This window comes from Copidosoma floridanum, unplaced genomic scaffold (genome assembly GCF_036245765.1).
Source record: "Copidosoma floridanum isolate Cflo_tuat_1 unplaced genomic scaffold, Cflo_Japanese_pri ptg000030l, whole genome shotgun sequence".
Classification (NCBI taxonomy): Eukaryota; Metazoa; Arthropoda; class Insecta; order Hymenoptera; family Encyrtidae; genus Copidosoma; species Copidosoma floridanum.
In genome coordinates this window covers 5008081-5020082 of record NW_028321907.1, presented here as the reverse complement: position 1 = coordinate 5020082, position 12002 = coordinate 5008081, and the positions used below count along the sequence as shown (strand labels likewise).

The following is a 12002-nucleotide window of genomic DNA, read 5'->3' as shown; positions in this document are numbered from 1 at the left end:
CGGCTGGTTTATAATTGATCAAATGGCTCTACTACAAGTAGTAATAATCATTTGGATCAGCGCCATCTAGCGGTAGTGATTTTTTTGGCCAAAAATTGCTTCTGAAATTCTGAAAGAGAGCTTTAGGCAGCTTAGCCCTAGAGCCATTTAATTACTTATAAACCAGCCGCAACTAATTTCATAAATATAAAATAAAAAGTTAACGTTGTTTGCACTGTTTGCGTCAAGTTTACAATTCATCTATTACCCAAAAGTATAAATATATATGAGGTTGATATTCGTATAAAACATACACTGCAAACTTGCCGCAAGTAGCACAATTATCTTTAACTATTTATTTTGTATCTACGAAATTAGTTGCGGCTGGTTTATAATTGATTAAATGGCTCTACTATAAGTAGTTATAATCATTAGGATCAGCGCCATCTAGCGGTCGTGATTTTTTTGGCCAAAAATTGCTTCTGAAATTCTGAAGGAGAGCTTTAGGCAGCTTAGCCCTAGAGCCATTTAGTCACTTATAAACCAGCCGCAACTCTTGAAATAGATACAAAATAAATAATTAACGATGTTTGTGCTACTTGCGGCAAGTTTGCAGTGTATGTTTTATACGAATATTGACCTCCTATATATTTATACTTTCGAGTAATAGATAAATTGTAAACTTGCCGCAAACAGCACAGAAAATGTTGAATTTTCATTTTGTATCTGTCAAATAAGTTGCGGCTGGTTTATAATTGACAACATGGCTCTAGGGCCTAAAATATCTAAAGCTTTCCTTCAGAATTTTAGGGCCACTTTTTAGTTTAGAAATCTGAAACGCTAAAACCAGCCGCAACTAGTTGTGTAGATAGAAAATAAAAAGTTGACATTGGCTGTGCTGTTTACGGCAAGTTTACAAATAATCTTTTGCCTGAAAATCGACCTCCTATAAGAATATTAATACTTTTGTATGAATAATAATTTATCAATTGCATTGTAAAATTACGTGTGAAATGAAGAGTTAAAAGTAAAGTTTGAAATTATGTCATTGTTTACTGTCATTGAACATTTCGCATGTGTGCAATAAATTGATACAGGATTATACAGATACCTATTATTTTGCTGGGTGAGAAAGACGGATATTTGGTTTTGTTAGCATATTCCAGCGGTAATAATGCATATTTGGAATCTATGTTATATATTTATACAGCTTAAAATGTTTAAATATTAATCATGTGTGCCTATATTTACCAACTTATTTGTATAAATTGAACTTTATACAAAAACTCATGATACAATCATTGATTGTCTCAATCATTATTCTAAACGTTAGTGAAAAAGGCGGTTAAGGACGTATACTTAGCCTGCGGACTATGGGTGTATTCCGCAAATGCTGCCAGCAGTTAAGTTACGTAGGTCGTGGTAACGCCGCATGGTCGGGTAGCGCTAGCGTCAACCTGTACTAACTGTCGGTGGGTTCCGCATGTCAACAAACTCCGAAATATCAGATGGCATGGGAGCGAAAACAGTAAAAAATATCAAAGTTTGTTGACATGCGGAACCCACCGACAGTTAGTACAGGTTGACGCTAGCGCTGCCCGACCATGCGGCGTTACCACGACCTACGTAACTTAACTGCTGGCAGCATTTGCGGAATACACCCTTAACAACATCAGATGACATTGACGTCAGTGCAAATTAGAAGCTGCCAAATATAAGGTACTCATTGTTTACAAAAAGTGAAAAAAACACCAACCATTTTCATAACGTTTCGATGTTTCTGTAAATTATACAACATCTGGAAGAAATTTCTGAGCTTAAATAAATGCGGCAAATAATTAAATAAACTTAAAAAGGGAGTCTTAGGTATGACGTGAAGATGAGTTATTTACTAATTTAACTATTTTTGTTGCCAACTATAAGTACGTGCATCTGTTTATCACACATTACATTACAACAAATATTTCAACAATATTTCCAGCTATCAAGTTGAAAATGAGTGAAAACAAGTCGGAAGACTCCGAGAACACATCGGGATCAGCAAAACTTGGCAGCTATTTTGACAGCAGTACTCCTACTATTTTTGATGAGATAGTTTCTTCAAATAAAACAGACATATTTGAAACAAACGCGCCTTCAAAATTCAACATGCCGCCTGGCACTCCCAGTGGAAATATTTTTGAGAATGATTCTTCGTTTGACGATCAGTCAAGTGAACATTCATCAGTAAGCGATGCACATCGTGATGCGTGGATTCCATCGGAGAATACGCGCAAAATTCTACGTTCCCTTGCCACTTCTGGGAATCAAATTGACAGGGAAAACTTGACGATGCCTGGAATTTCTACAGCTGAGGATTTGATTGATCCCATAAGAGAGGCCACGTTGCACTTTCTTGGAGAAGACGAAACTATCAATAGAACCGTACCAGTGTTGTCCGAAGTGACACAGGTAAATTTAATTGATTTATTCAACTCACGTTGATGCAGTGTCATGGATGACCCATGTTTGTTTAAAGGATGAAACTGGTCTGAGAAGCTTAATCAAAGAAGGATGCTACAGGGCAGCTGTTAACTTGTGCGGAAGACTACTGGCAGTCTATGGCCAGGGTTATGGCAAAATAAACCACCCAAGCAAGCACACGCCACATTCCCTGCAATTGTGGTTTACAAGGCTGGCTTTGTTGACAAAATTAAGGCAAACAACAATTCTAGAAGTGGAAGCAGCGCCATTTCTTAATTTAGACAAGCCCGACATGTACTTTATATTTTATCCAGAGCTGTATGGCTCTAGATCCGGCTCGATGGCTTCTTTTTCCTTTAGACTATTACTAGCTGAAATTCCTGCTCATTGCGGCAAAGGAAAGCGCTCAATTGATTGTTTGTACGCTATTCTTTACACAATTATTAAAATTATAAGGAACCTTGAAAGTGGCCTTTCAGAGGAAGGTGGAATTGCAAAATTCAATTCGGAGGAAAGGGCAAATTCTCTTCAACTTTGGAAAGGACGAAAGTCAAGGACCCTAATCTCTATCATTAATTGCGCTCTCTCTATTAAAAATTACATTCTAGCTACAGAAGTATTGGAACAATTACTAAGCTCCGAGTGGAAAAAGAACCAGGCGGAGATCCTCAATTCCGCGATCGGCAGTATATATCTGTCCCTTGGCAATGTATCCGCAGCCGGAAAAAAGTTTGGTATTGTACAGGCGGATACCCTTAAGTCCGAACATCTGAAGGAACTCATTGACAGAGGTTTAACGGCGGTAGCTCAGAACGCGTTTCAAGAAGCCCTGAACTGCTTCAAAACGGCTTTAGATCTGGACCGCTCGAACATTATGCTGCAAAATAACATAGCCGTTTGTTTGCTCTATACAGGAAAACTCGAAGCTGCGGTAGAATTGATGGAAAATATGGTAACTGTACAGAATCCTATCAAAAGCTTGCAAGAAGCTATACTTTTGAACATGTGCACTCTGTACGAACTACATACCACTCACAGTAAGCAATCGAAAATGCATTTACTTAGACAATTGAATAAATATAATGGTGACGCCACGAATATTCAGTGTTTAAAGCTCACCATGTAAATATTTTAAAATAAGTTGTACCGTCAACTCTCTTCACTTGAATAATGTTTAATTAGAATATAATTTTTTTTAAATTGTACATATGTATAGGTTTCATCAACATCAAGGGACTTAGTAATAATCCCTTTATGTATACCATACTTAGTAACAGAATCAAAAATTCGTTGTAAATGATGTGTATAAATGAAGAATAAATATTAAAATACCTTGTTTTAGTGATTGAAACTATTATCACTGCCTTTTTCAGCCTGCTATAATTTTATTTATTGTTTGTATAATTGTATAATATAGTTGATAAAAAGGTTCAGCAAAAAATAACAGTCAGTAAAAGTGTGTACACGATATTTTATTTTTTAGTTCATTATGAGAAGTATTACGTAAATGAAATTGATTACTAAAGCACTGTATCTTCCATAGAAAACTTGATTATGTAATTGAAAAATCGGCATCACTTTTATTCCCTCGTAAGTTAAGCATTTCGTTTCAATTAAAAAACACAATCAATTTTATAATACAACATATTTTGCGAATTTACAATTGAGCATCAATTGATTATTAACTCTATGCGGTAATTAAATTTACACTAGATCTAAGTAACTGAACTCATGGTCACATGATTTTCTCTCAAATGTATTTAAAAAAATTGCCAGTTATAATAAACTAAGAAACAAATATTATGCATCAAGACTTGGCTGGAAATTCAGTTTTAATATTCAGTATTGCCTACACTGTTCAGCAAAATACATCTAAAAACTTATCAAATACAGATCCGTCCCCTTTTTCGCTATTTAATTTAGTTAATAATTACTAATAGAATTGAGATGCTAGGTTTTTTCTATAGTTAAACGGTTTTGTTACTAGTACAACTAGTTAATTTATTTTCGTAGATAAAAATTCAGCTTTATATTTCCAGGTCGCTTTTTTATTTAATTTATTTATTTATTTTTTTTTTTTTTCAAAAAATACATTTTTTGCACTACTATTTCAGAGAAGTTAATTTTAATGGGAAAATTTCTAATATATTTGTTCCAAATACCATTGTTATTAACCAAAAAAATCTATTTGTTGCAAATTAAAGTTGTGAGTGTTTCAAGTTTACATGAGTTTAACGCAATCAGAGATAAAAAATAACCCTCTATTCAACCCGAGTAGAAATTCCCTGGTTAAGTCATTTTTAACTTAAGTTTTTGTGATAATGCATCAACGTGTGTTTTTTAAAAGTTATTGAAAATTTTAGATTTGATTCTAGCCCTTTATAAATCGTAGAAGTATGTTTGCAGCTATCATTCGTACAAACAATTTTATACTCGTCAGTTTTCAAAAGCTAATTTGAAAAAAAAAAAATAAAAAAAAATAAAAAAAAAAATAGACGTAATAAAGTAAGATGGTAAAATAGGAAAAACAAAATATTTTCCAGTGATTTTTCTACTCGGGCGTTTTTAAGCGTCTAGCGCGATCCTTCCATCGTCATTGTATCATAACTAAGACAACATTCGTCAGCACGAGCATCGTAACTGCACATAGTTCAACAAAGAGAGGAGTTCATGTTGTCGGAGATAGTCATAAGAGAGGTGATAGTGACAGGCACATTAATTCGTGGCGCACTGTACACGCGAGGGTCCACCATCTGCATCTTCTTCATAAGCTTGACGCGAGTGACGATCTCTGGACCTATCTTGTTCTGGGTCGTAAGCATGAAGCTCAACTTCTTCAGCATTGTCTGGTATCATAACTTCTGGCGCTGGTGGTAAACATGAAGCCAAGGTTGGGATGATGCTTGGATCAAGAACAGTAGGAAAGTTGATGATAAATTGGATGATAAGTCGTCCTTTTTCGAATGGATTTTTGTACTGTGGCATGCCTTCGTCAGCGATATACTTCAAGTCATTAGGTTTGATAATGTTACCTGGCAGTGATGTCACTACCAAGTCTCGCTCATCAAGAGATTTGATCACCTTTTGGAAGCCACAGAGAGCCTCGACAAGCTCTAGTTTCATATGCATTATGAGATCGTTGCCCGATCGTCTGTAAAAATAAATTTGTCATCAATAAGATTCTTAAACAGTGTAGTTTCAAAAATATGTCCCTAGATTAACAAAAGAAAGATTATTTTTAGATTCCGTATAAAGAAGAAGTATTTAAAAAGTTACTTTCCACACAAATTCTGTATCAAAACCAATGAATCTGTATCAATATTATATAAAGATAATAAAATCTGCAGCTACCTTATCTTAATAACACAGAAGAGTATCTGCAGTTTTCTCTATAAATGATCTATCAAGAGAAAAATTACATAGTCTATTGAAACCTTGCAGCCTTTAAATCATTATTTTTAATAGCACGGATACAGACGCGATGTACAAAAAACAAACGAATATCAACAACATTTGAACTTCAATCATTACTACTTTACCAACTTAAAATCAGTGTGACGCATCTTTCAAATGTTTTTTTTCTATAGTATCTAAAAATTTTAGAAAGCTATTTCTTGTGTTGACTTATAACGATATGCACACAAAGACTAAATAATAATAAACTTACTTAAAAACTTCATGTTCTTTCTCATCCAACAGAATTACAATGTCACCAGGCTCTCTATCAGGCTCTTGGTCACCCTCATTGGCAAATACAATTTTTTGTCCATCGACCATACCCTTGTCAACATGGACTTCTAATATTTTCCTATCTCTTATGGTCTTCTTGCCAGCACAGTGTTTGCATCGATCTTTTGGCTTGATACATTCACCTTCGCCTTTGCAGTCGCTGCAGTTGGTACGCATCTGTTGCACCATACCAGGAGCGAGTTGATGGATTTGCACTTGGTATCCCATACCGTGACAAGTGGAGCACTGAGTAATCGCGTCTTTCTTACCCCCGAGACCACCACACTTTTCGCAAATAACACTCTTTTGCAGTGCTAACTTGCGCACTGTACCCTTGTAGAGCTCTTCAAGGGAGACAGAGAGTTGATGAATCATATCTTGACCCTTTCGCTTTCGACGTCCTTCATTACGCATGCCGCCCATGCCGCCACCACCAAAGAACATATCAAAGAGGTCCATTGGCGACGAGAAATTAGTACCGCCCATGCCTCCTTCCTTAAGGGCCTGCTCGCCACCTTGGTCATAGATTTTCTTTTTTTCTGGGTTAGACAGGACCTCATAGGCTTGTGAGATTTGTTTAAACTGCAGAATCATTCAAGTGGTTATTCAAGAAACTTGTAAACGTATCACTTTTTTTTGTTAGAACGTGAAAAATTGAAAACTCACCTTTTCACCTTCATTAGGATTTTTGTCTGGATGGTATTTTAGGGCAAGTTTCCTATAGGCTTTCTTTAAATCATCTTGTGTACACCCTGGCTTGACACCAAGGATGTCATAGAAAGTCGTCTCTTTGACCATGTTTCCCAAATTGCTTATCTTTGCTTAATATATTCCAAGCAAGCGTTTTTCCTAGTGAACAAGTAAAAAGAGAAAACTTGCCTGAAATGATAAATAAAATTTTTATTGCATCTTTGAAAGCAAGAGAAGAATGATATATTATTCAAGTTTGAGCAAGATAACGTTAATAGAAAATTTAATCACAGTTGAGTTTTCTGATTCAAAATAAACGATTGAAAAATCTACGTGTGTTTAAATGCAATTGACTTAAGATGCTCCCAAAAGTTCCTGTGCAAAAAAGTCTACAGCAACGTCTCTTTGTATTAGTTGGCAGGTTAAGATAGCAAAGTATTGCTAATTAGATATTTGCAGTGTGCTAAGATATAGTACTTGGACCTACATAGCTCTGGTGTACATTATAATTCAAGCTAGATAAGCACTACTTGCTTGGTACACTATTTCCGATCTCTATTATAAAAAGTTTTATCTATGAAAATGTAGAAAAAGAAGATTCACATACACACACAACTTTTTATACCTTGTATAATAAGTTGAGGCTCTGCCAAAATTTTTGTAATTACATTAGTTGGATATAGGTTGTTCATAACTGTTAACAAATAAAATAGCAACAAAAATTGATCAGTTCTGCTAACTCTGATAAATTCAACCCACCTTTGTAACTAAACTTTACGAAATAACTATGCCGACATGAGACTTATAACTCGTCAGCATCGTTAAAAAAATGAAACCCAAGTATATATAATCTATATATTCCATAAAAATAGTAACCACATTAACGTTACTGTCGTTATAGGAAGTTCATCCGAGTTCTATTTCCGAAAGCGGCTATCTACGTTGAATTGTGGCTATAATTACATGGCAAAAAATGATAATAGTTTCGTTTCAATGCTCACGATTCAAAAATTCCAAGGTTCATATTTCCATGTTGCATTAGATCAACCATATATAATTATGCTACGAGTGTCTCGAAAAATCGTTAGAAACCCACGCACTCGAAGTCTAATTAAAAATTTAGCCAGCTAAATATTAGCATTGGCTTTAAAAGTACTCGGGAGTTAAAAATTCATGAAATCGTTAGTGACGAAAGGAAAAAAAAATGAATAAAAGAACAAGCAGCACCAGCCAATCGATCAATGATCATCATCACCGTCATCGTCCCCACCTTTGGACATCCATTGCACTCACGCTTTGGTAACAATAATTGCGTCGTCGCAAAAAACACGCGTGATGCACGCTTTTGATATACTTAATGAACCGATATATTGTAATTATAGCAAAATCTGTCGAGGCCAATCCGGAAACGTGTGCGTTAGTAAGACGCTCATCGGCCACAAGCCAAAAATCCGATATCTCTCTCTTCTGTTTGCCGATCGAACGTCACAACGAGAAATTTTTTTTCAACATCTATTAATTAAACGCCAAAGACTCAATTGACGGCAGCAACGCACCAAGACTCGAAGCTTCGATCTGCAAAGCACGAGGTGTCTCCGTGTACCTGTCGGTGGTGTGTGTGCGTGCGTGTGCTATGTGTGCGCGTTTTCAAGTACCTTTTCCTCAGGATACCCTCCCCCAGTCCTTCCAAGGGATCTTTGTTAACCTGCAATTGGTTTTTTTTTCCTTGTTCTCAACGAAACCTAAATAACCTACTAGATCGGCATGACAGGTCGTAGGATTGATTTACACGCATCATCTAGGAACCTATTGTACTTTAGGAAAGATGAAGACGATGCATCAGCGAAATCTACCGTAGGAACTACGAGCGACCCCTGAAAAACATCCACCATTTCTGCTCTTCGAGGGTATCTATGGACTTTTAACTGCTCGCGGCTAATTATTTGATCCTGACCTGGATGTCCTATTCACTACTAGACATACCTCGTGGCGTTCCTCCCCGCAGTTGTCAGCTCGAGAAAATGGTGGAAAAGTCCGCACGTTCGGTTACACAAGGTTTTTCGATGCTTGGCTATAGACTCGCTTTGGTTACGTTTAGGTACAGAAGTAAATGAGAATTTCGCCTTGGTAACGTTTGCACATACACGACAGCTAGTTTGTGCCTTCTGCCTCGCGCTCGTTTATTCCCATCGATCGACTTAACAACCTACTACTGACTAGGCTCATTACTTTTTTTTTTTTACAGGCGAGCACGCGAAATAGCAAATTACAACCAATCAACTTTTTCCACGTGATTCACGAATTAGCAATGGTCTCTACGAAAACCTTTGATAATGTATATATAGAGAACCTCACCTGGTACAAAGGGTAAAAAACAACGTCCTCGCAGTGAAGTTTCCTCGTCACCAACCGCAGAGACAGCCAGGTATGTGATCACCGATGTATAATGCTCGCGTGGTAGCTTCAACACTGAACACTTGAAAAGCAGCTGGTGCAATTGTGCCAAGTATATATTAGTGCTCGGCAGCGTTCGCAGACACGGACAGGCGATGATACTGTAACCCCCTGCACCGACTTCGATCCCGTTCGAGAAACTTCCGTCTGCTCAGTTGCACCAGCTGTTTAGGCCAATCAAATGGTTGGGATTCCTATGGAGATGGAACGTCTTAGCTGGCGATTGGTTGGAATGCGTGGATCGACGAACTACGCAGACGAACCAATCAAAATTTTGAGGTTGGATTGTCCATTTTTTTCTCAGTTTTTAAGCGGGTTCGATTTGAATCTCGTCATCAAATTACGATTACGGTTTTTTATTATATCTAAGTAGTTATCAACACCGTAAAAATATTCGAGAATATATTGTTCGCACTCGAGTTGAATAGTAATTTTGGATTATATTCAATGATTCAAAGATGCCTTGACAAAAAGTATGTTACTGTATCAACTGCGATATTAGTTTATTAATAAAAAATTTATATAAAAAGTTACAAAAATATATATAATATTTAATTTCATGCGTCGCACATTTCTCAAGCATATACTCTGTGGGACACAAGATTTGTTCAGAAGGCATAAATCCTGTTTAAAAAATACAATTTTACTTTCAACTTGTCATTAGTCATGGAGATTTTTTTTTTCAAATTAATTTGTTGATATTCATGAGATGAATCTTTTCTGCTCATTGGTTGCAACTTCTAAAATTTTTTTTACCAAACATCTTTTGCAACTGATAAGATCCATTTACTTTCTGTAATAAGAAACACAAATAATAATGTACATTTAGTAAGTTATAAATGAGCCAAGAGTCAAATGAACAAAACTAACAATTACCAGAGCTCGAATTTTTTTGAATTTTCGTAAGATTGGTTTTGGCAAATTAAAAGAATCAATCGAGTTTAAAATGGTCGTACGAAACTGTACCCTCATGGATTCTGGCGTTCTATGGTTAAGAAACTAAAGAAAAATATCTTATGTACATGACAGCATTACAATTATTGATACAGTGTATGTGAGACTTGACAAAAATTTGACTTACACCTTCTTCAACCATGCGTTTGTATAAGCTAGGGCCCTTACAATATGCAAATAAATTATGACCAATAATGTAGTCTAGAAGCAGCCTATGTTCCCAAGGTTCCCAATTTCTGCAAAAATTATATTCATTATAAAATGAATCTTCTTGTAATGAAAACGAGCGTAAATCAATACCTTTGGGCTCTATTGACCAGCTGTGATTTGGGCCCTGGTGTACTAAATAAAAAGAAAATAACATTTAAAAAAATAATGTTGCTTGAAGATTCATACAATTAAAAAAGTACCTTTCTTTCATTGTACACGATTTTGTTTTCACTTTCTTGGTTGCAATGTTATTTTCAACTGCAGCAAGTCTAAAATTACGTATTTTATTTAGCTTTATATATTATTTCACATAATATATCTTGTTAAAAAGAAGTTATACTGAATATCACTCACTTGGTAACTTTTTCCTTAACTTTTTTTTCTTTTACAGCAGACACATCTGCTTTTTTGAAGGTTGGATCACATACTACGCAAGCGTTATTGCCATTGTGAAAGCTGAAATAAAAATTTTTCTTACAGATACTTGCTGGATGAATTCATACAAAGAATGATAATAATAGTACACACTTGTGACAACATGGATCAAATTCTCTAAAATCTTTTTTTTCAACATACTTAGGTCCAAACCTGCAAAATTTGTATTATTTATAACCATATATTAATAAAGAGTTAATGAGAAAGAAAAAATGGATAAATATGTACCTGTACTGGTCTATGCTTAAACATCTATTGGCATCAATGCAATCACGAATGTATGTTATATTGTACAATGGTGAATTGGTAACAACTGAAGATAGAAAGTACTCACTAGTAGTAAACACATATTTTGGTAAATCATCACATGTTGCTCCCAAACCCTGTTATGGATGAATGTTACATGAATAATCATGATTGCCACAAGTAATTTACAAAGATCCATTCAACATATATAATAAAGTTATACAAAATGATTAAGTAATTTTTTTAATATAACTTAACCTCATGTTAAAAAGTCACACCTGAACGACGTTCCTTAGTTTTATATCTTTTTCCTTGGGAAGCCCTTCAAATCCAAAAGACTTTCTTACAAATAAATGCAGATTTAATGGCTCGTCATCGCTTTCGGAGTTATAGCACAAACCCGCCATTTTTATAAATATTCACACATGTGTAAGAGAACAATTACAAATAGAACATTCGTTGTAACGTTAACCCGTTCACCGCATTGTCTAGTAATTTTCTAAATGTAACGAAGTAGGTATACATTACACATAAACATTTCTTTTACCAGTGCCGGCTGTGTACAACGGTTGTACTACAACCATGCACTTTGCGAATACACCATATACCTAACAAGTTTCACGTTCCACTTGTCCCAAGGGTCTTGCGTATTGCGTTACATTATATATGTGTATGGGTTTTTTTGTCGATTCATTCGTTAAAAAAAAAAAAAAAAAAAATATTTTCTTATTAAGCATATGGTGGACAGACAAAATATATAACAATTGAAAATATTTATCAAATAGGAGGCGCACAAAGAAGTAGTAAGTACAAAACAAAAAAAAATGATTACTTCTCGACAT

At 35.4% G+C, this 12002-nt stretch overlaps 3 protein-coding genes across 6 annotated transcripts; 1 reads left to right on the top strand and 2 right to left on the bottom strand.

Annotated features, from left to right (window-relative positions):
• Positions 1 to 1643: 1643 nt before the first annotated feature.
• On the top strand, positions 1644 to 3667 carry LOC106644464 (trafficking protein particle complex subunit 12). Of its 2 annotated transcripts, none has more exons than XM_089597164.1 (3): positions 1644 to 1698; positions 1961 to 2430; positions 2498 to 3667. In XM_089597164.1, exons 2-3 carry the CDS (start codon positions 1975 to 1977, stop codon positions 3566 to 3568), a joined length of 1527 nt encoding a protein of 508 aa, XP_089453290.1. In that variant the 5' UTR covers positions 1644 to 1698; positions 1961 to 1974; the 3' UTR covers positions 3569 to 3667. The 2 variants fall into 2 exon arrangements, with proteins under 2 accessions (XP_089453290.1, XP_089453289.1); XM_089597163.1 differs by having other exon boundaries at positions 1655 to 1845.
• A 226-nt stretch (positions 3668 to 3893) lies between these two features.
• Droj2 (DnaJ heat shock protein family (Hsp40) member A4-like) lies at positions 3894 to 9477 on the bottom strand. Of its 2 annotated transcripts, none has more exons than XM_014359969.3 (4): positions 9217 to 9477; positions 6838 to 7050; positions 6110 to 6753; positions 3894 to 5593 (listed from the first exon to the last, which is right to left on the bottom strand). In XM_014359969.3, the coding sequence occupies exons 2-4, from the start codon at positions 6967 to 6969 to the stop codon at positions 5158 to 5160; spliced, it is 1212 nt and encodes a 403-aa protein (XP_014215455.2). In that variant the 5' UTR covers positions 6970 to 7050; positions 9217 to 9477; the 3' UTR covers positions 3894 to 5157. The 2 variants fall into 2 exon arrangements, with proteins under 2 accessions (XP_014215455.2, XP_014215456.2); XM_014359970.3 differs by lacking the exon at positions 9217 to 9477 and adding an exon at positions 8845 to 9146.
• Positions 9478 to 9786: 309 nt separating this feature from the next.
• LOC106644468 (uncharacterized) lies at positions 9787 to 11738 on the bottom strand. 2 transcript variants are annotated; one of them, XM_014359986.2, is made up of 9 exons: positions 11439 to 11738; positions 11143 to 11297; positions 11008 to 11067; positions 10834 to 10935; positions 10680 to 10748; positions 10570 to 10611; positions 10397 to 10505; positions 10186 to 10314; positions 9787 to 10108 (listed from the first exon to the last, which is right to left on the bottom strand). In XM_014359986.2, exons 1-9 carry the CDS (start codon positions 11565 to 11567, stop codon positions 10040 to 10042), a joined length of 864 nt encoding a protein of 287 aa, XP_014215472.2. In that variant the 5' UTR covers positions 11568 to 11738; the 3' UTR covers positions 9787 to 10039. The 2 variants fall into 2 exon arrangements, with proteins under 2 accessions (XP_014215472.2, XP_014215473.2); XM_014359987.2 differs by having other exon boundaries at positions 10192 to 10314.
• Between the last annotated feature and the right edge of the window lie 264 nt (positions 11739 to 12002).

Bases quoted from the DNA above. Each gene is read 5' to 3' on its own strand.
- LOC106644464 (XM_089597164.1), top strand. From the start codon at position 1,975: ATGAGTGAAAACAAGTCGGAAGACTCCGAGAACACATCGGGATCAGCA. The intron at 2,431-2,497 runs GTAAATTTAATT...GTTTGTTTAAAG, and splicing joins TGTTGTCCGAAGTGACACAG to GATGAAACTGGTCTGAGAAG.
- Droj2 (XM_014359969.3), bottom strand. From the start codon at position 6,969: ATGGTCAAAGAGACGACTTTCTATGACATCCTTGGTGTCAAGCCAGGG. The intron at 6,754-6,837 runs GTGAGTTTTCAA...ATGATTCTGCAG, and splicing joins ATCCTAATGAAGGTGAAAAG to TTTAAACAAATCTCACAAGC. The intron at 5,594-6,109 runs GTAAGTTTATTA...TTATTTTTACAG, and splicing joins AAAGAACATGAAGTTTTTAA to ACGATCGGGCAACGATCTCA.
- LOC106644468 (XM_014359986.2), bottom strand. From the start codon at position 11,567: ATGGCGGGTTTGTGCTATAACTCCGAAAGCGATGACGAGCCATTAAAT. The intron at 11,298-11,438 runs GTGTGACTTTTT...CATCCATAACAG, and splicing joins AACTAAGGAACGTCGTTCAG to GGTTTGGGAGCAACATGTGA. The intron at 10,936-11,007 runs GTGTGTACTATT...TTTTTATTTCAG, and splicing joins TTTGATCCATGTTGTCACAA to CTTTCACAATGGCAATAACG.